Below are 25613 nucleotides of genomic sequence, written 5' to 3'. Positions count from 1 at the left end.
TGTATAATAATACTTTGTTATCTTTAAAATTTAATGACGTACCATTATTTTATTGATGCCTAAAAACTATGTTTTTTAGAATGATTCTAATATAATTTATCACTTTAAAATATTTCATTACCTATTGGTCCTAAACAACATTAACAACTCTATATAAATCCACCTTTTCCTTACACATTCTATACAATACAAAACTAATTTCAAAGATGAAATCCAAAAGCCTCTCTCTATTTTCCATCTCTTCTATTGCTCTCCGCTTCACGGTGGCCAGTGCTACCAATTTTGACATTCAAAACAACTGTTCCCACACGATCTGGGCAGCAGCCTATCTAGGTGGTGGCAGAGAGCTAAGCAAAGGCAGAGTTTGGAATCTAAAAGTGAGTCCTGGCACTACAGGAGCCCGTATCTAGGGTCGAACCAATTGCACATTCGACACAGTCAGACGAGGCAGATGCCAAGTCGGTGACTATGGGGGCCTACTTCAGTGCCAAGCCTATGGTGCAGCCCCAAACACCTTGGCTGAATTCTCATTAAACCAGTTCAACAACTTGGATTTCATGGATATCTCTCTAATTGAAGGATTTAATGTTCCCATTGAATTTAGTCCAACATCTGGCGGGTGCAGCAAGGGTATTCGATGCACAACTGATATCATAGGGCAGTGCCCAAAAGAGTTGAAAGCCCTAGGTGGGTGCAATAACCCTTGCACTGTCTACAAAACTAATCAATATTGTTGCAATTCAAGGAATTGTGGCCCAACGGATTTGTCCAGGTTCTTCAAGGAAAAATGCCCTGATGCTTACTGTCGAAACCACCCTTTTCATTTAAAAAATTTTAGGTTTAACGAAAAACGGACGAGGATTGACTTTTTGAAAAGCAGAAATATGGAGTCGCCATCGGTCCTTTTGTCTTGGTGTGATCAAGATCACCTAAGAATGAGGTTATTTTAATAAAACATTTTTAGTTTACTAAAACAACGATTTTGGTCTATGAATTTTTGAGAAAATACGTATGAGGAAGGATTAGCACCCTCACTACACCCAAAATTGGTACCAAATCGATTAAATACTGTCCTTATGTCTAAAATTAAAACGATTTTGAAATGTGGTTCCTTTTTTAATAACATTTGAATAACCCGAGTTGGTTGCCAATGAAAAACCTTCTTGTTTCGAGTTCTAAAAGTTTATAATTCGAAAATTACAAAAGGATGCCCAACTATTTGGTCCAACGAAAAACCGCAACCCAGCATAGTAGGGCACGATTCCTCGAATTTCCAAACATTGAACATTGCCTCGCCTTAAAAAATACGAGTGAAATTTCGAAGAGATATTCGATTATTTTGAACAAACGGGGAATTGCAACCCAACACGATAGGGCACTATTCCCCGGATTGCCAAACATCGAACATTTCTTTCGTTAAAAGGGTTTTTAGAAAACGTGAGTGAAATTCCAAAGAGATCTTCGATCGTTTAGAACAAATGAAAAAGCGCAACCCGGCACGATAGGGTACGATTCTCAAATCACTAATCATCAAAGATCGCCTTCGTTTTGGAGGGTTTTTAACAAACATGAGTGAAAACCTAAAGGAATATTCGATCGTTTTGAACAAACGAGAAATCACAACCCAGCACGATAGGGCATGATTCCCGAATTGTCAAACACTGAGTATCGCCTTTGTTTTGAAGGATTTTTAGAAGACCTGAGTGAAATTTTGAAGGGATATTTGATTATTTTGAGTAAACGAGATATTGCAACCCAACACGTTAGGGCACGATTCCACAAATTTCCAAATGGCAATATCAAATCTCGTCTTCGTTTTAAAGAATTTTTATAAGACATGAGTGAAATTTTGAAGGGATATTTGATTATTTTGAGCAAACGCGAAATTGCAACCCAGCACGTTAGGGCACGTTTCCGCGAATTGCCAAATATCAAATCTCGCCTTCGTTTTAAAGAATTTTTAAATGAATAATTATAAAACTAGCTTAAAACGCATCAATTCGATTTGGAATAAGACGAAATTAATCATAAAATTTGGATTTTATAAAACCACATTTCAAAAATCAAGTGGGAAACGATGAATAGGGTAATATGTGTACGCATCAAAATACGATAATGGAAAAATGAAGATAATACAATTTATTGAATCAACTACAAGAACTTAAATGACTAAGCATAACTAGTTTGGAAATATAACTCAATCTCAATCATGCATAGAGAATAATTAACATGGCAATATAAAACAACGAACAAATAAATAATGAAACGATAACATGCATGGCATAATGTAATATGACTACTACCAGATACACAAAATAAAATGCAAATCGAAGAAGTAATATGGTATAAAACTATTTTAAAGTAACGACGAATAAATAGATGCATAAAATATAGGTTGACAAATTTGTATATGAAAAAAACTAGGGATAGATATATAATTTTTGAAATAGATATTAGAATGAGAGTTTAAATCAAATTGCATGTGAAATATTTTAGGCACAAATTCATTTAGAAGTTGACAAAGTACATGATAATTTAAATAGTATATAATACAAAAGAATAACGAAGATATATGACAAGACATAATACACAAAATAGATTTATGAAACATATGTACATGCAAGTTTATTATAAAAAAGAACATGAGATTAATAATAAGATATGTATAAATTTTAAAATAGTCTAAAAATTATACACATGCCCTTATATCAAAATATTTAGATAATAGGCTATATGCAAAACACAAAAGCAATATGATATATATAAATACACTCAAAAATAATAATTTTATAATTACAAAAAATGAAGTTTCCAAAAATTATTTCATATATATATAAAGAGAATATTTAATAAATCATAAAGCAAAAAGTATTTTAAAATAAGAAATCTATTAAAGTAACAAGTGTATTGATATATACATATAAATTTAAAAGAGAGTACATACATATTTATATAGAAATGATAGTGTGCATAGGACTAAATTAATTTTATTATAAATTATAATGGATTGAAGAATATGCTTACATATGCATGAAGAAAACTATATATGTAAAATGTATGGGTTTAATAGTGTATATAAATCAAAGATATGTACTAACATAGGTAGGTATAAAATAACTTAAATTTTACGCAATATATATAACAAACATATTAAAGTAACAAAAAGGTTAAAGTGCATGGATAGAACAAAAAAAAAACCATTAGGTGTATGAAATGATATTAACTCTATTATAAAATATATAAGTGTATGAAGGAAATAATCATCTAAAGTATACGAAATGTGATATTAATATTACAAAAACAAAAAAACCAATTTACAATAATGAAATAGCAATGACCCCAAGTGGTTTAAAAATTAAAAAAAATTAATTAAGGACACACAAAAGGGCTATGAACTAAGAGGATTTAATTAGAAACAATCCAAAATAAAGGGAAAATTTGAAAACAAAACAATAAAAGAAGGGACCACTGCGCGATGCGCGCAAATGCATAGGGGCTCAATCTAGAAATATTCCAGGCTCCCAAAACGCGGCGTTGAAGCGCAGGCCAAATTGTAAACGCACACGAATTGCAGGGGTAAATTTAAAAAAATGAAACACAAATGTGAGCTGATTGGACTAAGGCGCGAAGAGAGAGGGACCGATGTTGAAAATATCCCCTCACCGTGAAAATGCGCCGATCCCAGGGGCCATCGGGTCGGGTCGAGACAGTTTTGCCTAAACGACACCGTTTTTGTGTCTGCCATTAAACTAAAAAAAAAAAAGAAGAACCCTAGGGCTAATATTCTTGGCTCTCTGGGAACTGAAAGCAAAAAGAAGCTAAACGCCCCCTTTTCCACTCGGCCGAACCCTAGGTTCTCACTTTTCAAGCACCAGACCACCATCGAAAATGGCGTCCCGCGCGTCATGCTCTGATTTACTATTCTTCGGCCTCAAAATACTCCCCTTCTAACTTCGATCTCGACGAAGCAAGGGAGGATCGCTAGCCAAATCACACGGTAAAGCCCTCTTTTCTCTCTTTTTGTTTCTAAAAAACAATGCTGAAAAATTTGAGCAAAAATCAGTAAGAAAAAGAAAAAGATTATAGAAGTTGAAAGTGGGAATCACCTTCTGTTTTTGATTACTTTCTATTGTCTCTATATGCGTAAATGTGCGCAACCCATTACAAGTGATTCTTTTTAGGCTTTATAGCCGAGAGAAGAAGAGAAAAAAAAAATGAAATCAAATATACAATTTTTTTTTGTGTCTGCTGTTTTCTTGTATGTATTTGCTGTTGTGGTTTGTCCCTTTCTTTGCAGGTACAGATGCGTGCTGGCGTGTGTATGGGAGCCGTGTTGGCGTACGGAGGCTTGGCGTGGTTGCTGGAGGCGTTGTACGACGCCTGGAGGCTGCAGGGTAGGGTTTGGCAAAATTTGTTTAGCATTTAGGCCGTTTGGGCTCATTTCGAGTGTTGGATTAGTCTTTAGGCCGTGGGGTTTTAGTTATTGGGCTTGTAGTAGATATTATCTTGTAGGAGGACATTAAATGGACTGTGGGTTATTTATTTATTTATTTTTTTGTTTTTGGTTTGTTTGTAACGGGCCGGACAAATTGGCCTGTCTACACTTATAGTTACCCTAAAGATAATCAAACAAGCACACTTATTTGCCCTAGTAAGACCAATTACAGGGTTGTGTTCTGCCCTTGATTGAATGGCTGCTTGGTGCCTTATGAAGTTACATAGTAAATTATGGAGAAATAAGTTTTTTTTCACAAGAACGTGTATGTCATGCTACTAAGTGAAATTGCGTTAAAACTTTATACATGGAGTTTATGAAGTTAATGGGTAAAAGTTTATGAAATTTATAAAGTTTAACATATTATTGGTTCTACATGCAATTCATTTCCGGTTGTCTCGAGCTAGTGTAAGAATTGACTGGACATATATAATATGAGTTCAAATAATTTGTAATTAAATTCCAACACTTCACCTATTAATTAATTACAATATTATTTAGTCATGAAGTATTCCACTAAAATATCATAATTGAGTTCTTCCTTGTCATATCATTACGAAAACTACTCGTTTAAGTATGGTCTAATGACCTAGTTATAAGTATTTTACCCTTGTAGGATATTCTTAAATCTTTTTAGTATAAATTGGTTTATCTAATATGATCCTATTTTATCTCATTGTTATTATTTCATCTTCTTTCGTGAAAAGACAATTACTAACAAATAGTAATTAATGCATTTGTCACTAAGACAAATGACTTGTGATCACGTTACTTTTCATCTATTATGTAATGTCAATGAGAGGATATCATTTACGATTTATTGGGCTATAAAATCCACTATTGTGGAATGATGCTACATCATGCAGAAGTTGTATATCCAACTCATCAACTTTTGGTTGTTTATCTATTAGAATTCAAACTTTTATTTACATCAAAGTGTACAATTCATGCATATACAGTCCATCATCCATTTAGGATTAATATATGATATGCTATGAATGTCATAAATGAATAAATCCTAATTTATTCTACTTGAGTCATTCATTTTGCAATTATCATTGCATAAATTTCTTTCAATTTCATCCGGCATTCATATTTATATGTTTCTGTTTTAAATATGTTTAGAAAAAGGCGCAGCAAAATGCATTCCAAAATCTAGTAAAAATACAATTCCAAATCACAAAAATAGAGGAGTTCTAGGATGTACTTTTTAAAATAAGAATTGGGCCTACCAATTCAAGAACAATGGACACAAAACCATGGAGGCAAAATATCGACTTACGTAATAAAGATAATTGGTTCCTAGAAAGATCAAGAACAACTAGTGATTTAGTAGAATTAACACTGACAGGGGATGGATCATCTTCCAAACTACAAGCTAACAAGTGCAACTCTAAAAATGAAGGATGTTTGTATGTTACCTGCAGCTAGTCCATTGCTTTACAAAGATCCGCATAAATCAAATCAAGGTAATGCAAGAAAGCAAGTCTAGAAATCTTGTTGGGTTTTTGAACAATTTATTCGGAGGAAGTATGAAGCTTAGTGTAAAACCTGAGCAACAACGTAATAAATCCAGATAAAGAATGACAAAAACTTTGAAATTCAATTCTGGAGGTTTTTGAGCAAATGAACAGAATCTGGTTTGAACTATGAAAGCAAAAATTGAGAGAGTATTTTTCTTGAATGATTTCTATTAAAATTCATTGATTAAAAAAGATGGCATACTACCAATACATATACCAGTCATAAGCTAGTCAGCTTTAACAGGTTTCATTTACTATTTTTAGGCTTCATTGCAACTTGCACAACTTGCACATTGCAACTTGTAAATCACAACTTGCACAATTAGGTAAGCTGATCTATCAATCTTATCAACACCCAATTACATTAAATACACTAACTACTTAGTTCTAATTTAACTAAGTCACAAAATATTACTTAAAGTAACAAAATGAAACCGAAATTGAACAGTAGCATCAACTTCAGTAGCTGCATGTACTTTATCAGGAAATACTACAGTAGCTTGATCTTCATACTTCATCCACATAACTTGGATTGTATGTACTTCATCCGCATAACTTATGTGGCATTGTCTGCTCCTTAGCTGCTTCTTGTGCTGCATGCAGGCCAACTTCAACACTCCTCTTTGGCTTTCATACTGCATTGTGCTTGTCTAGAAACACCCATTTAACTCCAATGACAGGTCTTGGAACTAGTTCCCAAGTCTGATTCTTATGGATCATGCTCATTTCATCTAGTATGGCCTGCTTCCATTCCTGTTGTGCTTCAGCTTCTTCAAAGCAACTTGGTTCAACTACAGCCACTTAAGCTCTTTAATATATCCCAACCAATGGTCTTGTGCCTCTGGCTGGTTCATCATCAATGTCCATTTCAGGACCATTTTGATCAGCTTTAGTCTGATCTGTGACAAAATCTTCAGAAACTTCATCTCTGATGCTACAATCGGATTTATTAGAATCTCGAGTTCTTTTCGGAGAAACCTTCTCATTAACTTTAACAGTTTCCCAAGCTTTAGGCTTCTTGGTCTTATTTTTCAGCTCTTGTTGTGCTTCTTTCTTTGCAGCTTCTGTTAAAGCCAACTGGTCTTTGAGATTCTTCAGCTCTTCTTGTGCTTGCCTCAATTGATATTCTAAATCTGCAATACGAGTTCCAAGCTTCTTTTGGTTCAATAGATCAGATTGTGGAGCACCTCTTGGTGAACGACGATCTCCAAGCTTAGGACTACTACAATCAGTAATGGATCGATGATGCAAAGGGTCTGAATCAAAACTCGATGGCCTAACCTGATACATCCTTCGAGGAGATTGCCTTTGTGGCATGTCCACAACAAAGCTTTTGTCAGCCATGGTTACTGACATGAACTTGGATCATTTGAATCACTAATTAGGCATTATTTGCCTTTGAATACTACTGAATATCCTTTTTCAAGCAGCTGAGCAATGCTAAGTAGGTTTCTATCAATATCAGGCACAAACAAGACATTTGTAACAAGTTTGGTACCTGTAGGAGTGTCTATCAGCACATCTCCTTTGCCTTCAGCTTTGATGACGTGTCCATTTCCAACCTTCACCCTTGTTTTGAAGCTTCTGTCAATTGACTTGAAAATAGCAGCATTAGGGGTCATGTGGTTTGTGAAACCAATGTCAATTAACCATCCTTTTGTGGCTTTTCTTTTGGTAGATGAGCAAGAGACAGCAAAGACTCGTTCTTCTTGATCACTTTCTTCTTTTGCCACTTGAGCTTTAGCTCTTGGCTGTTGAGTTTGATTTGGCCTTTGTTTGCCTTTGTTTCTGTAGAATTTTTCAGCATGGCCCATCCTGTTATAGAATTTGCACTGCACGTCAAGTCTGAACCAACATACTTTACCCGGATGACTTACCCTTTTGCAGTGTGGGCAGGGTGGATATCTTTTTTCACCATTTGTTCTAGGCTTGTCTTTCCAGGTTTTCTTCCCCTTGTAGGAAGAGGATTTTGTGGCTGGTCTTCTTTTGGTTTGGAAGGCACCTTCTTGATGCTCCTCCAGTCTATTGGCTCTCCTTTGCTCTTGAGCATAAAGGGCATTGATCAGCTCTGTAATGAGATGCTGGTCAGATCTCTTAATTCTTCAAGGGATAATATTTTTGCCTCATACCTTTCAGGTAAGGTTGAGATCACCTTCTCCACAATTTTTGCTTCACTAAATTGTTCTCCAAGTAGCCTTATGCTGTTTACTACAGCCATGATTCTGTCTGAGTATTGCTTCACTATTTCTTCTTCCTTCATCTTCAAGTTTTCAAAGTCCCTTCTTAAATTCAGTAGCTATTGTTGCCTTGTTCTTTCAGTCCCTTGGAACTCCTCCTTCAGCTTATCCCAGGCCTGCTTTGGTGACTCACAAGCCATGATTCTTGTGAAAATCACATCAAACACACTGTTCTGGATGCAATACATGGCTTTGTGCCTTTTGGTTCTTTCATCAGAATGTTGTCTGATTTGAGCCACTGTTAGATTGGCCCTAAGAGGTGCTAGTTCAACATCTGAGTTGACAACCTCCCACAAATCGAATGCTTACAAGTAGGTCTTCATTTTTACTACCCATATGTGGTAGCCTTCTCCATTGAAGACTGGTGGTGGCACTGGTGAAAATCCTGATGAAGACATGGTTTTAAGGATTGAAATATGACAGGTCCACTAAGAATTTGGCTCTAGATACCAATTGTTGGGTTTTTGAACAATTTATCCGGAGGAAGTATGAAGCTCAGTGTAAAACTTGAGCAACAACGTAATAAATCCGGATAAAGAATGACAAAAACTTTGAAATTCAAGTCTAGCGGTTTTTGAGCAAACGAACAGAATCTGGTTTGAACTATGAAAGCAAAAATTTAGAGAGTATTTTTCTTGAATGATTTCTATTGAAATTCATTGATTAAAAAAGATGGCATACTATCAATACATATACCAGTCATAAGCTAGTCAGCTTTGACAGGTTTCACTTACTATTTTTAGGCTTCATTGCAACTTGCACAACTTGCACATTACAACTTGCAAATCACAACTTGCACAATTTGGTAAGCTGATCTATCAATCTTATCAGCACCCAATTACATTAAATACACTACCTACTTAGTTCTAATTTAACTAAGTTACAAAATATTAATTAAAGTAACAAAATGAAACTGAAATTGAACAGTAGCATCAACTTCAGTAGTTGCATGTACTTTATCCGGAAATACTATAGCAGCTTGATCTTCATACTTCATCCACATAACTTGGACTGTATGTACTTCATCCGCATAACTTATGTGGCATTGTCTGCTTCTGGGCTGCTTCATGTGCTGCATGCAGGCCAACTTCAACAAATCTATTAACTTCAACAGTAACTAGAAACCCATAAATTTATTAAAAATTAAAAAAAATTGTAAAAACCATAAAAAAATTGTAAAATTTTATAAAAATCATAAAAAAAATTTATAACTCTTATTGATTTTTACTTTTTATATTTTTTTCAATATTTCTATATATTCAAGTGTTTGAAAATGTAAATTTACAAACTTTCGATCCTATTTTTTTCTAAGCCAAAATAAAATTTTATTAATAAAAGGATAGTAAGTAAGAGCCCTAAAGTCAGCAAATTCCTCAATCCTTTTGTCTCTTATTGTGCCTCTCCAATTATTTATCGACACGTGTATTATATAATTATACAACAATTGAACAAAAATTCCATTTATTTTTTGCTTGGGTCTAAAAAGAAATTTCCTTCCTATCTCCAAAGTCAAACCCATCGATCTCTTCCATTGCTGTACAAATTTCAAAGCAATTACTGACTATAATTTTGTTAACTTATGTGTTGATGTGAGATGTAAAATAAAATAATGCTAAATTACTGGAAATTTCGGATAGACTATTATCAATTATAAATACATTGTGGAAATTTGGAAGAAACTTCTTTGTGCTTCATGTACGTGCACAATATTTTTGTTTTAGCTAAGCTTACTCTATATATTTGGAGTTGCAAGCAATGGTTGGTACCATCGCAACCATGGAAAGTGTTGCAATTACCTTATTCCCATTTCTTCTTGTCATTGTAGCTATCTGTTGTAGCTTTTGTGATGCCAATTCCAATGTGCTTTGCATTGAAAGTGAGAGAAATGCCCTTCTGAAGTTCAAGAATGATCTCGTTGACCCTTCAAACAGGTTGTCTTCTTGGGTCGAAGGTGGGGATTGTTGTAAATGGCTCGGTGTCGTGTGCCATAACTCAACGGGCCATATCAACCAACTGCACTTGGCTGCTCCTCTTCCAGTGCCCCATTTTGATGCACCAGTTGCTGAATGGGAAGCTTACCATCGATCAAAGAACAATTCCCCGCTAAGAGGGAAAATAATTTCTTCATTGCTGGAGTTGAAGCATCTCAGTTCCCTGGACTTGAGCAATAACAATTTTCGTAGCAACATCCCGAAATTTTTGGGTATGCTGCGAAGTTTAACATATCTTAACCTCTCTCATGCACAATTCCAGGGTGGAATTCCTTATAACCTTGGGAATCTCTCAAAGTTGCAGTATCTTGATCTTGGAGGTAATTATCTCAAACCAAAAAGTCTTCAATGGGTTTCTGGACTTTCTTTCTTGCAGTACCTGGATTTGAGTTATGCGGATCTTCGTAAAGCAACTGATTGGCTACAGGTAACATTCCAACATCCTTCATTGTTAGAGTTGCACTTGTCAGCTTGCAGTTTGGAAGATGATCCATCCCCGATCAATGTCAAATCTACAAAATCACTTGTTGTTCTTGATCTTTCTGAGAACAACTTTTCTTCAGTACCTATGTCCATATTTGGTCTTCATGGTCTTCTGTCCATTGATCTTAGTAGCAATTCTTTGGAAGGCCCAATTTCGGATTACTTTAGGAACATCTCATTTCTTGAATTTCTTGATCTTAGTGGGAACTTACTCAATTCATTCACACCCAACTCTTTGTTTAGTTTAAATCATCTTCAATTCCTTAATCTTTCGAGCAATGAAATTGATCAAAACGTATCAGAAATCCTTCTGAGTCTGTCTATATGTTGTTTGGATTGCTTAGAGTCATTGGATATGTCACATAACCATCTTTTTGGCCATTTAATTGATCAACTTGGGCACTTTAAAAACCTAGCTCACTTGTCGCTTGCTGCAAACAATATTTCTGGTCCCATTCCATTGTCCATAGGGGAGTTATCATCTTTGAAGTTCTTTGATGTTTCAGAAAATCAATTAAATGGTACTTTCCCGGGCTGTTTTGGACAACTGGAAAGTTTGGAAACTCTAAATTTGGGATGTAACCTATTGGAAGGAGTTGTATCAGAAACCCATTTTTCTAATATCAAGAGATTAACAACTCTAGAGGCGTCACAAAACAGGCTCAGATTTCAACCAAACTCAAGCTGGATTCTGCCGTTTCAATGTCAAATTATCAAATTGGGCCAATGGCATCTTGGCCCGAAGTTTCCCCGATGGTTAAAATTCCAAAAGAATTTATCTGTTTTAGATATGTCCAATGCAGGAATTTCGGATATCTTGCCCACTTGGTTTTTGAACTTGTCCACTCAATTTGAACATTTAAATCTTTCATATAATCAACTTAAGGGAGGGATTTCACATTTGAACGTGAGAGAATTTGTTGACTTGAGATCAAACCGATTCACAGGCCCATTGCCAAGAGTATTCCCAGCTTTACAATATTTAATGTTGTCAAATAATTCATTTTCAGGTCCACTTTTTAAATTAGTTTGTAATCCATTAAGAAAGGGGCCGATGGAATGTCTTGCCATTAAAGGAAATCTTCTCTCTGGAGAAATCCCAGATTGCTGGAATCATTGGCGAGGTTTGGATTACTTAAATTTGGAAAACAACAATTTGACCGGGAAAATCCCACCTTCTTTGGGACATTTGAATCTTTCCGTGCTAAACCTTCGTAACAATGACATGTTTGGAGAATTACCATCTACGTTGCAACTTTCTACGAGTTTGATTATGCTTGATCTCAGTGACAATCATTTCAGTGGGAGTGTACCAACATGGATTGGGGACAAACTCTCAAAACTTGAGATTCTAAGCCTTCGATCGAATAACTTTGAGGGACACATTCCTCAAAAAATTTGTCAACTTCAATCTCTTCGGATCTTGGACCTTGGCAATAACAACATTACAGGATCTATTCCAAAATGTTTTAGTAATTTGAGTGCAATGGCTAACAAAAGCAACCAAAATAGCTATATGTTTCAGTGGTCGATTACCCGCACTAATTTGTTTTGTATGAGAATTTTATTAGTGCTGAAAGGACGAGTGGATGAATACAGTACCACACTAGGACTTGTTACGAGCATGTGTCTTTCAACTAATAGACTCATAGGAGCAATCCCAAAAGAACTTGGAAGTCTTGTTGAGCTACAGTCATTGAATCTATCAGGGAATCTCCTAATAGGAAATATACCAAACGAAATTGGCAACATGGAATTGGAATCTCTTGATTTATCGATGAATCAATTGAATGGTGAAATCCCTTCAAGTTTTTCGAATTTGAATTTCTTAAATCACTTCAATGTCTCCTACAATAACTTGACAGGACAAATCCCAACAAGCACTCAGCTTCAAAGCTTTGGAAACTTTTCTTACATGGGCAATCATCTTTACGGACCTCCTCTCACTAAAAACCGCAGCACATATCGTACTCCGACTAATGTTGCATATAATGGAAGCAGAAGTGAAGGAAGTAACGTGAATTGGCTTTATGTCAGCATAGTTCTTGGCTTTGTAATGGGATTTTCGAGTGTAGTGGCTCCCTTGTTTTATATCAGGTCTTGGAGGCATGAATACTATCGAAAGTTAGACCATATTGGTCGAAAGCTATATATGTCTTTGGGCTACTATGGGTAGGTAGATTGATGGAAAAACAACATATAGTTAAATTTTGTTTGTGTTTGTACTTGATTATATAAGATTCGAAATGTCAGATCTATTAAATGCCACATTTTAAAAGGGATTACATGAATTAATTAATCTAAACTTCGAGTTTAGATTTAATACTCAGCACCTTATTCATGTTTTCCCTTTTGCAAAAAATAAATGGCATTTCAAGCTTGTATGATTTTTCGACATGTATGCTTGTGTTTAATTCTATGTCAATAATGAAAATGTTGCTGGGTTAAAGAGTGCAATAACGAATATGAGCAAGATTTGATTAAGTTTGAAAAATAAAACGAATACGACATTTATTCCCATAGAAATGGAACAACATTTGACGCTGCAAGAGAAGGGGGACAACTTCATTCAACTTTATTTCGGGATAATTGCATGCTTTCCTCCTTTACTTTATCAAAATTTCTAATGTAATACTTTTATAATGTCCAAAATTTTTATAAGATATTACATTAAATAATTGAACCAAACTTCAAATTTAAATTTAAGTTATATTTACAAGAGTGTAATAAGGTATTTTTTTTATATAATATTAGAGGTAAGGGATGGAGTTAATATGATATGAACTCATACTAAATGAATGTTTGACAATAACTTTGATCATCGCTCCATTTAAATCAAGATAAAATTGAAATAGAATGTTGCTACTTAATAATAAACCTCAATAACATATTTAATAATATTTTATTTTTAGAGTTGATTGTAGCTTTGTGATGAATTTGATCTCTCTTTCTTCTTCTTTCATCCTTTGAACATTGCCCTTCTTTTTGTTTTCTTCCTATATACATGCATTTCGCAAATTATGTGAAGTATAATCAACTCAACTATTAAACTAATTGACAATTTCAAGTCTTTTAAGCAATCAAATGGGACAAATACTAGTCAATTGAACCAAAAAAGCAAAAGATTAAAAGAAAGAAAAAAGGAAAAATAAACTCAACTTCAAAATGATGAGTTTTATTAATGAAAATGCTATTTTAATATATTAAAGATGGTCTTTCTTCTTTGCTTACTGTATATAATGAACAAAATATTAGCAAGTAAACAGAGCATGACGAGGGAGTGAGACTTTATTTTTTTTAATATATAAATATTAACCACAATTCACAATATAAACTTTTTTTTAAATATAGACTGAACATTTCAATGCAAGGAAACATTCAATGGACTATAAAATAATTCTTGTGGAAAATTCAAATTTGGAAATTTGGGGTCTTGGAAGAAAGTTCTTTCGTTGGGACTGAGGACAATATTTTGTTGTTTTGGTTTACTTTATATATTCTTTCATTATATTTTTTTATATGAAATTAAAAACTACTTATAACCCCTTCTCAACTCTTAAAATACAAAAAATATCACATCTACGATGAAAAGTTTGAAGCCTAATTTATTCTACATAAAAGAGTAAAGATCAAGTTGACTTAAAACATAAAAATCGAGGATTAAATTTGTTATTATGTCTTATATATAGAACATTAAAATAAATATTTAACATCTCAATTTTAACAAAGGTTCATTCATCTATTGTACCTAGATCGATTTGCCCATGTTCGTAGAAGGCTCAAAATGTAATCCTAGATTTAATTGAGCAGTTGCTAAAATACTTTTACCTATACTCTTATGAGTCTAGTATTATTTTAAAATGCTGTCATTTTTATTTTTGTTTTTGTTTTGCCTAAAATCTGGCTTTTCTATCATGCCCATCACTAGGGGAAAAAAAAGAAAAAGAAATTTACTAAATGAAAGGCCAGCATGATTTTTTGAATTCCTCACAAAATTTTCTAGAAACACATAAATTTAACAAGATATGTTAGATTTGTAAATTGTTGAAGTTAATCAATCAGCTAGACAAAAGTTAGTAAAAATTGATTCAAAAATAAATAAATAAATAACTACTTTTGAAATTTTGTATTCTGTTTTTTTTTTTATTGCTTCGTGTATCCAAAAAAATACATTTCAAATTCGGCTTTTATATCTGATTATACATATTTTTCTTTTTTCTTTTGTTTCTGCCATCTACTGTTTAATTTGCTACTGTTTCTTTCTACTGTTCTTGTGTTTCCTTTTTACAGGTGGAGGTGGAGTCAATGGTGGGGAGAGAATGGCACCCTTGTCATTTTGGTGAAATGACAACAGGGGCACGTCAGGTCTTGCGACAAAGGGCTTAGGATGGCGTGCCTGCGAGGGGAGGAGCAGCTCCAGAAACCTTAGGGTTTCTGAAAGTTTTTAGATAGTGGGCCTTAGAGTTTTTGGGCTGTTGGGCTTGTAATTTGGGTAGTGAATTTTGTTTATATTCGAGCTTGTAATTTGGGCTGGCATATTTTGTAATTGGATTTTTTATTTATTTAATTTTATTTATTTTTTCATTTGGTTTCTGTTTGGGCCGGACAAAATTGGCCCTTACATTTTATAATTACAGAAAAAGAATGAGATTACTTAGAATTAAACCCAAGCTCTCTTACTTAAAACATAATACTCTTGCCATTAAATTAAAAGATTATTGACAATTAAGTTAAAATTATCTATATAATATATATTTTTACTTTTTGAATCACCAATTATATATATTATAATAAATTTATCTTTGAATTTTTCTATAATTAAATTATAAATCATATGCATAATATTACAAATATATTATCTTTTAAAAACTTAAATATATTTTTAAGTTGTTTATATATGTTAAAAATTATTTCATTAATAATTTTAATTAATATGTTGTTATTTAAATAATAATAATTTTCTAAAACACAAGGATAACATGGGATAGAAAACTAATTACTTAAAAATAAAACAATTCTAATAAAAGAGTTTAAAAAATTTGAATTCAACCATGAGATCATCCTTCATATTTCTCCAACTCATATTTCATAGAAATAAGTAAAATATAATAAAGTCGACAGAAAGAATTTTATATAAGTTTTATATATAAAATTGGGAGGTCACTCTCAAAATTTTCTTTTTCTCCCTGAACAAGTCTTCTTCTTATGTTTTATGTTTGAAATCAACAGTTTGTGTCAGACGACGTCATTGCTTATTGATTCATGTTTGTTCTTATAGGGACTTTGATTAAAAAACTGAAAGTTTTATCTTATTCTAGAAATATTTGAATAAAAAAATCCTCCAATTTTCTTCCTCTCCGCTTTATATAAATCACTTATTGATTATTAGGAAAAATGAGATCTCACGAAAACTAGGACAAAGGCCGAACGCAATGGAAAGAATAGAATTAGATGAAGCAATGCTACAAGGGCAAGCAGAGATATGGCGTTACTTGTACAGTTTCGCAGATTCCATGGCTCTTAAGTGTGCCGTGGAGCTCCGCATAGCTGACATAATACACTCTAATGGTGGCCCCCTCACTTTGTCGCAAATAGCTTCATGCATTAATGGTGACCTTACTTCACCTGACATCACCACCCTTGCTCGCATAATGAGATTGCTCATTCGCAGAAAGATTTTCACCGTCCACCATCCTTCAGACGGTGGAGATCTCTTGTATGACCTAACTCACTCATCGAGATGGCTTCTACATGATTCGGAGCAAACCCTGATGCCCATGGTATTAATGGAGAACCATCCATTGCAGATGGCTCCTTGGCACTACTTCAGCCAATGCGTGAAAGAAGGTGGCTTTGCCTTCAAGAAAGCTCATGGGTGTGAGATATGGGATTTAGCATCAAGGAACCCTGATTTCAACAAGCTTTTTAATGATGGCCTGGCTTGTACATCCAAATTCCTCACTAGTGTAATCCTGTCGAGTTACAAACAAGGGTTGAGCTCCATTGGATCGTTGGTTGATGTCGGAGGTGGGACGGGAGGCTTAATATCAGAGATTGTCAAAAAATATCCACACATCAAAGGTATTAACTTTGATTTGCCGCATGTCGTCTCGACGGCACCAACATACAATGGGGTCTCCCATATTGGTGGTGACTTGTTTCATGCTATTCCAAATGCTGATGCAGTCATTTTAAAGGTATTTACTTAAATCATGAATTTAAATTCGTTTTTCATGGAGTATAGCATCAAAAAAATTTTACAAACATTGTAACTGCGGAAACACTATTATTGTTTTAATCTCCTGTAATTGTGAGAGTGAAAATACACTATTCAAGGTATAAAAATTAAAGTAGTCCAATTCTAGTAAAAATACCGTAGAAATTTTTGTATTATAAACTACATAATTTTTTTATCTTTGTACCTTTAAAAAAGACTTTACTTGAATATTACCCTCCACACGAATAAAATTAAACTTAGACCATAAAACAGTAAAAGATTTTTATAATAATTGAAATGATTTGTTAATCTTATAAGGTGAAGATAATTAAAATGGTCTGCATCCTTTTTTGAACAATCTCATTATAGGTTTGTATATGCTTTTGTTGATACAATGCTTAAAATTACTCATAACCCCTTCCCACCAATAAATAGGAGGATAATGTGCTTCAATGTACTTAAACCTACGTCTTCCTACATTGGTAATAATGAGAATATTCCATAATTAATTTAAAATATGACTAAGATGTCATACTCACACAATTTATTGTATGTTAATATAAATGGTTTGAATTGACCAAGAAAAAGGGCTTGAGATAGAGTCAACCCTTTATGTCATTTAGCTGGCTTTTTAAAGAATTTTAAAAATAAAATTTATAAAAATTGTTTAGAATCAAACTTAAATTTTAAATAGATTTGTGAGTTAATATTTGAATTAATTTTTAAATGGGAGAATATTTGATGTATTGTGATTACATGAATTTCATTAATAATACAATATATAATTATTAAATAAAATAAAAATAATAAAAGGTCTATAAATAAATACTAATAACTTTATTTAAATATAATTATAAATAAATGTTAAAACCCTAAGCTCGAACTCAAGTGTTATTAGCATTAATTTATAATAATTATATTTAAATAAAATTATTATTTATAGGTATTTCTATTATTTTTATTTTATTTAATGATAAAATTATATATTATTTATTGATGATGCATGAGACTCATACATTGACGGTATATTAAATATTATTTATTTTTAAAATTCGTTAGTAAAAATAATAAAAATTAAGAACAAATTTATTAATCATATTTTATTAAATGAAAATAATATTTAATGAGTGGAATTAAATATATCAATTCAATAAACTATTAAGTTTCCTAATTAATTAAATATTCTACTATTAATTTGGAACATCATAAACTTATAAATAAATTAGGTGAATTTAATAACTCATGATAAATTAATTAATTTTAAATTGATAGCTCATATTAATTAATTGAACTTGTTGATTGATGATTAACTTCATAATTAATCATGTGGAAGAATCTAAGATAAAAGGTGCATAAAAATAATAATGCATGCATTAGCTATACATCTTTTAGTGTTTGTTGATTTGATCCTCACTTTCCTTTTTAATATAATTCTCACTTTCTTTATTTGATAGAAATTCATGATATGAATTCTATTGTAGGTTTACAACAATTATCTTTTATAACAACATGTTATTATAAGTATATAACAACCACCTCTCCATAACAAACAAAATCTTGACAGAAAAAACATGGTTGTTATAGAGAAGGTTGACCGTAGTATAGATATAGATATGTTTGGTTCAAACTAATGTTTAAACCAATTAATTTTTCAGACTAGAAAAACCTATTTGTATTGACTATCTTAATAAGGAAAAAGGACCATAAAGGTCCCTATAATCGGAGTCAAATTGTATTTTTTCTCTCTACTCACAAAATAGGTAATTTAGTCACTGTATATTAGATTAAAGAGCAAATTAGTTATTTTGTTAAAAAATTTATCCATCTTTATTGCTAAAAATTGGTAATTGTATGTCAGCATCACGTATACATGGCACACAGCGTGTCACTGTCTGGTTATTCTGTCAACTACGTTAGTTTTTAATAGTACAAATAGATAAAAATTTTAACAAAGAGGACTAATTTGCTCTTTGATCTAATATACAAAAAATAATTTACCCGGGAGTAAAATGCAATCATACCCTATCATATAGGATGTAGCTAGGGGTCTGGTAGGGACTCTAAACCACCTAAAATGGAAAATTTTTATTTAGGCCCTTCAATTTTTTTAAAATTTTAAATTAGTAAAGATAAAATCATACTTTGACCCCCAACACGATAAAATTTTAATTTAATCTTTTAAAAATTATAAAATATATGCTATTAAAATAATAAAATTATATTTTTTATGGTCTGTGCTACTATAGGAGCTTTAATGATACTAGTGTGGTTACATTAAAAGATTATAAAGAAAGTATATCTAATGAGTTTAGAGTGAGGGATTATAAGTTTATAGGGACAAATTTCGATTACTTGAAAGATTTAAATAAAGAAAATAATTTTGTTTAATAAAAAAAAGTAACCAGACATGACAGGAGGCCACAAGGTGAGGAAAGTTCCATAAAAAAGGGAAAAATATAATTATAAGAAAATAACTAGATATTAATTTTTTGTATTTTTTTATTTGCAGTGGATATTGCATTGTTGGGGTGACGAGGATTGCATAAAAATATTAAGGAATTGTAAGAAAGCAATACCAAGAGAGAATGGAAAAGTGATAATTGTTGAAATAATTTTGAAAGAAGATGGAAGTGGAGTGTTTGATGAAATTGGATTTCTGCTGGACCTCGTAATGATTGCACATGCCAATGGTAAGGAGAGAACAGAGGCGGAATGGAAGAAAATCTTGGAAGGAGGAGGCTTTTCTCACTACAAAATCATTAACATTCCTGCATTGGCTTCCATCATTGAGGCCTATCCTGATGCTTAGTAGCTTTTTAGCATAATGCCAGTGGTGGGCATTTAATTTCCTAATTTATGAATCCTCCTTTATTTCATTTAGGTCTCAATAAATGCATGTGATTGTGTTATATTCTCTCTTTTATTTTTCTCGATCTGTATCTTGAATTTATAACTAAAATATAAACTCATGTATTGGCTTGATAGTTAAGATATTACTGTCCTAGGTGTGGTCTGAGTACGAGTCGTGTTAGTTGTGTTATTGTTAGGGTTTTGCTCTCCTCTTATAATTAACAAAAAAAATTAAATAAAATAAAAATTAAAGATTGTGTTTGTTTGATTGAAAATAGTTATCAAAAAAATTATTTTGCTTGAAAAGCTTATATTTTTTAGTGTTCAAATGATTTCACATAAAACATTTTCTATTTTCTAAAAAAATTTTCAACATTTCTCACATACATATAATAGGCAAAATACTCTTATAATCAATTTTAAGAAATTGATATATCTTCTCTCTACATAGGTTATAGAAGAAAATAGGTTGTCAACCATCATATGTCATAATAGACACCTAATTTTGTACAAACTTGCTATTCCGACTTGGGTTTTAAAATTATGTGAAGGGTCATAAAATGTTTTTTGAGCATGTTTATTTCGATTCTAAAACTAATTTTTTTTATCAATTTAATTTTAAAGATGGAATTAAAATAGGGGCTAAAATGAATTCTCCTGCCTTAAATTTTAACGATTTAAAATTGAATTAAGTTAGATTTAGTTAAATTTTTAAAAGCCGGGATGAATGTTTAAGGCCCAAATTAGTTATTCTAGGTTTTACACAACAAAATATTTAGATTGAGAAAATTTTTTTCTTTGTTTCGAAGGGTTTTTCTTGTGGGGCTTCGTATTTTTCTTTTAATTCTCTCCATCTTTTGTACTCTCCTTTATTATAGTAAAATCTCCTTTTGCTCGTGGTTTTTTATCCTCTTTTGAGGAGTTTTTTCACGTAAAATTTGCGTATTCGATCTTTTCAATTCTTATTTTCTTCACTTTGTTTGTTGTTTAAACATGTTTATCCCCTACAAATTAGTATACGAGCTAGTTCAATTTCTACAGTCAACCCGTTCAGAGATGGCAGCGTCAAGATTTGATGTTGAGAAGTTTGATGGAATTGCAAATTTCAATTTGTGGCAAGTTCGAATGATGAAAATACTGGTTCAAAACGGTCTAAAAAAGGTCGTTATAAGGAAGAAGCTCGCAGATATGGATCAGTCAGAATGGGATGAGCTCGATGAAAAGGCTCTATCCGCTATTCAATTATGCCTCATGAATAATGTATTATAAGAGGTTCTGATAGAGAAAACAATGTCTGCGTTATGGAAGAAACTAGAAGCCTTATATATGATGAAATTCTGGCCAACAGGTTAGTATTAAAACAACGTCTCTACATGTTTAAAATGGCCAAAGGTGAGTCCATTAGAAATCATATTAGTGAGTTTGTTACCCTTCTTAATAACTTAAAGAATCTTGAAGCAGAGATTTGTGACGAGGATAAAGCTATGTTGTGGCTGCCCTCTTTTTATAAAACTTTTAGGGAAACTCTGATTTATGGGAGAGATTATCTCTCAATCGAGGATATGAAGGGGAATCTTCTGGGTAAGGATAAACTCGATAACGAGTTAGGCCTAAACAAAAAAGCAGACAGGCAAGCCTCGGTTCTAGTTGCAAGAGGCAGACAACAAACCAAAAAGATATATCAAAACAGGTCTAAAGCAAGGTCCAAATCCAAAAATCGTGACAAATATTGTGGCTATTGTAAAAAGGTGGGTGACGTTAAGGCAGAATATTGGAAACTTTAAAATAAAATCAAAAGGGATGCCGAAAATGATGAAAAAGATAAGCAAAAAGCCAAAGTTGTTGATGCTAGTGTAGTCGAGAACAGAGGTGATGATTTCTTGTTAGTGTTAACGAGCGAAAGCTCTTATCTTACTTCCAAATAGGTCTTAGAATTAGGATGCTTCTACCATATGTGCTGCAACAGGGACTGGTTTTCCACGTACAGTTTACTTGAAGGTGGAAATGTGTTGATGGGGAATAGCTCTTCATGTAAAATATCCAGAATCGAAATATTACAAATTAGGATACACAAAGAATTATTCAGACACTTTCAGATGTCAAGTATATTCTTGATTTAAAGAAAAATCTTATCTCATTTGGAATTTTGGATTCTAGCGGTTGCAAGATAGTCATTGAGTTAAATGGCTTAAAAGTTTCTCGTGGGGCTCTTATTATGATGAAAGGATAGAAAAAAATAACCTAAACATTCTGCAAGTTTCAATAATTACTGTTACGACTGCGATTATCGAAGAAAAGCCGAAATCGCCACCACATCGTGATGAAAATTAACCTAACATCGCGACGACACAACGTGACTCTTTCTCCACCAATTTCGATTCAACCAAACTTTGGCACATGCGACAAAGTCATATGAATGAGAAAGGTATGTCAGTCTTGTGCAATAGAGGTCTTCTCAAAGATACTGGAGTTGGTAAGTTAGATTTCTGCGAGCATTATGCTTTCAAGAAACAAACTCGAGTCAGTTTTGATTCAGTAATGCACAGAATAAAAAAACTCTAGATTATATTCATTTTGATTTATAAGGTCCATTTTTTGACATCTCAAAAGGAGATGATAAATATTTCCTAACCTTTATTAATGACCACTCTAGAAAAGTTTAAGCTTATTTCTTGAAATAGAAAAGTGAAGTCTTCAGAATCTTCAAACAGTAGAAGACACTGTTAGAAAAACAAATCAGAGAATATGTGAAATAGTTGAGAATGGATACTGGTCTTGAGTTCTGTTCATTATAGTCTAATGATTTTTGCAAACATGAAAGAATTGAAAGACATCGAACCATTGTTGGAAGTCCACAGCAGAATAGAGTTGCAGAAAGAATGAACAAAACCTTGCTAAAAAAGGCTCAATACATGCTTTCTAATGTAAGCTTAGGGAAGGAATTTTGGGCTAAAGCTGTAAACCTGACAAGTTATTTAGTAAATCGATTTCCTTATCGAGCATTGAACGGTAAAGTTCCAAAGGAGATATGGTTAGGTAATCCTCCCAATTATTCTAATCTTAGAATTTTCGATTGTCTTGCTTATGCTAAAGTTAGCTAGGGAAAGCTTGAGCCAAAGGTCGTTAAATGCATCTTTCTAGGATATTCTACTGGTACAAAAGGTTTTAAGTTATAGTGTTCGAAATCTGATAAAATAATTGTTAGCAGAAATGTTACTTTGATGAATCTGCCATGTTTTGATCAAAAAAGAGTTTTTTTTACTTTTAAAGACACAACAAATCAGAGTGTCTCAAGCAAGGTAGAGTAAAAATCCAAAATGGAGGACATCATCCAAATGAGAAAATCCTAACATTGCAACTGTAACACTCTAAACCCGACCTATACATTATGGCCGAATCTGACGATGTCACATGGTATGGGTTTTGTAAACTAAGTCATCACAATAAAACTATTTCTGTTTATTAGCTCTTATTAGTTTTTAACAAATTCAAAAATGTTTATTCAACTCTTAAGTTTCTATATTTATTATCAAAACATTAATCCATTTCCCTAAAAATTATTTAGAGCGGAAGCTTACGAAAAATCGTGTTGTTTTAGTAATACAGTTCGTGATTTAGAAAGCCTTATTTTAGTAAACTATCATTTTTAGAAAAAAAAAACCTTTTGACAAAGCACGCATGAATCGAGCAACAAAACCAAAACCAACAGTTAAAAGTCCATGCAGTTCCAGAAAATACAAACTCTCAAATCTTAACACCAAACTTTAAATAAAACTGTAAACAAAATAAAACAGTTTACGACAAGTGGTCACTGACGAGTCCTCTGTTGCACCGATCCACCTAACTCTATGGATTACCTGTACAGAATAGACAGAAAATGGTTGAGTTTACGTAAACTCAGTGTGTAACCCAACAGAATTAAGTATGCTTACACAACCAAAAAATCAGAATCAGTCAGATATAGATTTGGGCCTAAGCCCATATCAGATACAGATATAGATGTGTAAAGTAGTATCAGAAATCAGATATACTACCCTCATCCTCTACACACCATCTCCAACCATCCTTACAAACCATGTGAGGTTTAAAACACCCACCCAACCCTACATACTATGTTGTACCGATCCAAATAAGGCTGAAACACACTGTTCATCAGATCTATAAATGTAGCTGGAGCATTCGTTAGACCAAAAGACAACTAGAAACTCGTAGTCTCTATAACGAGTCCTAAATACAGTCTTATGTACATCAGCTTCCTTAACCTTCAACTGATGATATCCAGATTGAAGATCAATCTTCAAAAACACAGAAGCCCCTCAGAATTGATCAACTAAGTCATCGATTCTCAGAAGCGGATACTTATTCCTCACAGTCAACTTGTTCAACTGTCGACAATCGATGCACATACTCATGGTTCCATCCTTCTTCTTAACAAACAGAACTGGTGCTCCCTACGGAGACATATTAGACCGGATGAAACCACAATCCAAAAGCTCTTACAGTTGAGCCTTAAGCTTAGTAAGCTCTTTCGGTGCCATACAGTATGGAGCGATTGACACCGGAGCCGTTCCAAGAAGAAGTTCAATTCTAATATCTGATAGGGGTCTGGATGATTTGAACAATATTGAGGTGGAATCACAAGTAGCGGTAGGAAATGATTTGGGCTTAAATGAGATAGTTTTGCAGAGTCCAAATAATGTTGAGAGCTCAAAGCTCAATAGTCCAAATAATACTGAGAGCCCAAAAATAAAGTATCACTCATTTATCAAGTGCAAAGGGACCAAGGGATTGATTTTCAGCAGACAAAATAGAAGAGGAAATTCAACGAGTTAGACAGAATAAAAGAATCAAGAAAGTGCTAAATAAGATGGTCAGATTTAAGCAAGAGATTCAGGATTCAGTGCTCACTTCAAAAGAGAAACAGAAGAGGGACAGGGGAGTAAGGAAATTGAAAGGAAAGGGGGATTCCAGTAGACGAAAGCATTGCAAATTTGTCGCTATTGGATTCAGAGATTAGCAATAGAAGGAAATTTATTCTCAAAGAAGCAAAGAAAACGTGGGAGGTGGGGAAAAGGCTGGGTTTTAGTTGCAAGGTGATGAAGAGTTGGTCATCGAAGAGTTAATGAGGGTTGAAGGAAAGCAATAGGGAGATTTCAAAGGCTGAGGATTGGGGGTTTTGTGATTCTAGTGAGTGATTATTTTTTTGGTTTTAATTTCAATTATTCAATTAGATTGGAGACATGCGTATTGTAAAATAGAATGTTAGAGGGCTGGGTTCGAGGGCTAAAATTGAAGTTATCAATAGACTTGCGAGAATACATAGGTTTAATGTTTGTTTTCTTTAAGAAACTAAGTTGGAATCGGTGTCAGCAGATTTAGTTAGAAAAATTTAAGGGGATGACTGTTTTGGATTTAAATTTGTTTTTGCTATTGATAGATCAAGAGGACTATTAACAAAATGGGATAAGGGGTGTTTTTTAGTCGTAGTCAAGTTTTGTGGGAAGGGGTTAATTGCAGTAGAGGGCAAATGGGTGCATGAGGGGAAGGAGGTAGTACTGATTAATGTTTATGCTCCCAACAACCATTCGGATTAAAAAATTCCATGGGGGGAGATATTACGATTGAGAAGTACATTTTGTAAAGCTTGGATAGTTGGAGGGGATTTCAATACGGTGAGAAATAGAAGTGAACGAATTAACTGTTCGGGTATTGAGAAGGGATCGAAGGAGTTTGGAGAGTTTATAGATAGATGTAAGTTGGTTGATCTGCCGCTAATGGGGAAAAAGTTCACTTGGATTGGTTCGGATAGTAAACATA

The 25613-nt window shown here is 33.2% G+C and overlaps 3 protein-coding genes and 1 pseudogene across 3 annotated transcripts; 3 read left to right on the top strand and 1 right to left on the bottom strand.

Annotated features, from left to right (window-relative positions):
• The first annotated feature begins 203 nt into the window (after nucleotides 1-203).
• LOC108473101 (thaumatin-like protein) lies at nucleotides 204-4686 on the top strand (annotated as a pseudogene).
• A 2720-nt stretch (nucleotides 4687-7406) lies between these two features.
• Nucleotides 7407-8278, bottom strand: LOC108471878 (uncharacterized). The gene is made up of 3 exons (XM_017773424.1): nucleotides 8171-8278; nucleotides 7896-8059; nucleotides 7407-7833 (listed from the first exon to the last, which is right to left on the bottom strand). The coding sequence occupies exons 1-3, from the start codon at nucleotides 8276-8278 to the stop codon at nucleotides 7407-7409; spliced, it is 699 nt and encodes a 232-aa protein (XP_017628913.1).
• A 1738-nt stretch (nucleotides 8279-10016) lies between these two features.
• On the top strand, nucleotides 10017-12992 carry LOC108471877 (receptor-like protein EIX2). The gene has a single exon (XM_017773423.2). The coding sequence runs from the start codon at nucleotides 10032-10034 to the stop codon at nucleotides 12903-12905; it is 2874 nt and encodes a 957-aa protein (XP_017628912.1). The 5' UTR covers nucleotides 10017-10031; the 3' UTR covers nucleotides 12906-12992.
• Nucleotides 12993-16112: 3120 nt separating this feature from the next.
• On the top strand, nucleotides 16113-20071 carry LOC108472966 (desmethylxanthohumol 6'-O-methyltransferase-like). The gene is made up of 2 exons (XM_017774534.2): nucleotides 16113-16926; nucleotides 19456-20071. Exons 1-2 carry the CDS (start codon nucleotides 16162-16164, stop codon nucleotides 19753-19755), a joined length of 1065 nt encoding a protein of 354 aa, XP_017630023.1. The 5' UTR covers nucleotides 16113-16161; the 3' UTR covers nucleotides 19756-20071.
• Nucleotides 20072-25613: the final 5542 nt, after the last annotated feature.

Source organism: Gossypium arboreum, chromosome 11, assembly GCF_025698485.1.
Source record: "Gossypium arboreum isolate Shixiya-1 chromosome 11, ASM2569848v2, whole genome shotgun sequence".
Taxonomy (NCBI): domain Eukaryota; kingdom Viridiplantae; phylum Streptophyta; class Magnoliopsida; order Malvales; family Malvaceae; genus Gossypium; species Gossypium arboreum.
The sequence above is the reverse complement of the archived record's forward strand: the minus strand, read 5'-3'. Positions and strand labels throughout refer to the sequence as shown.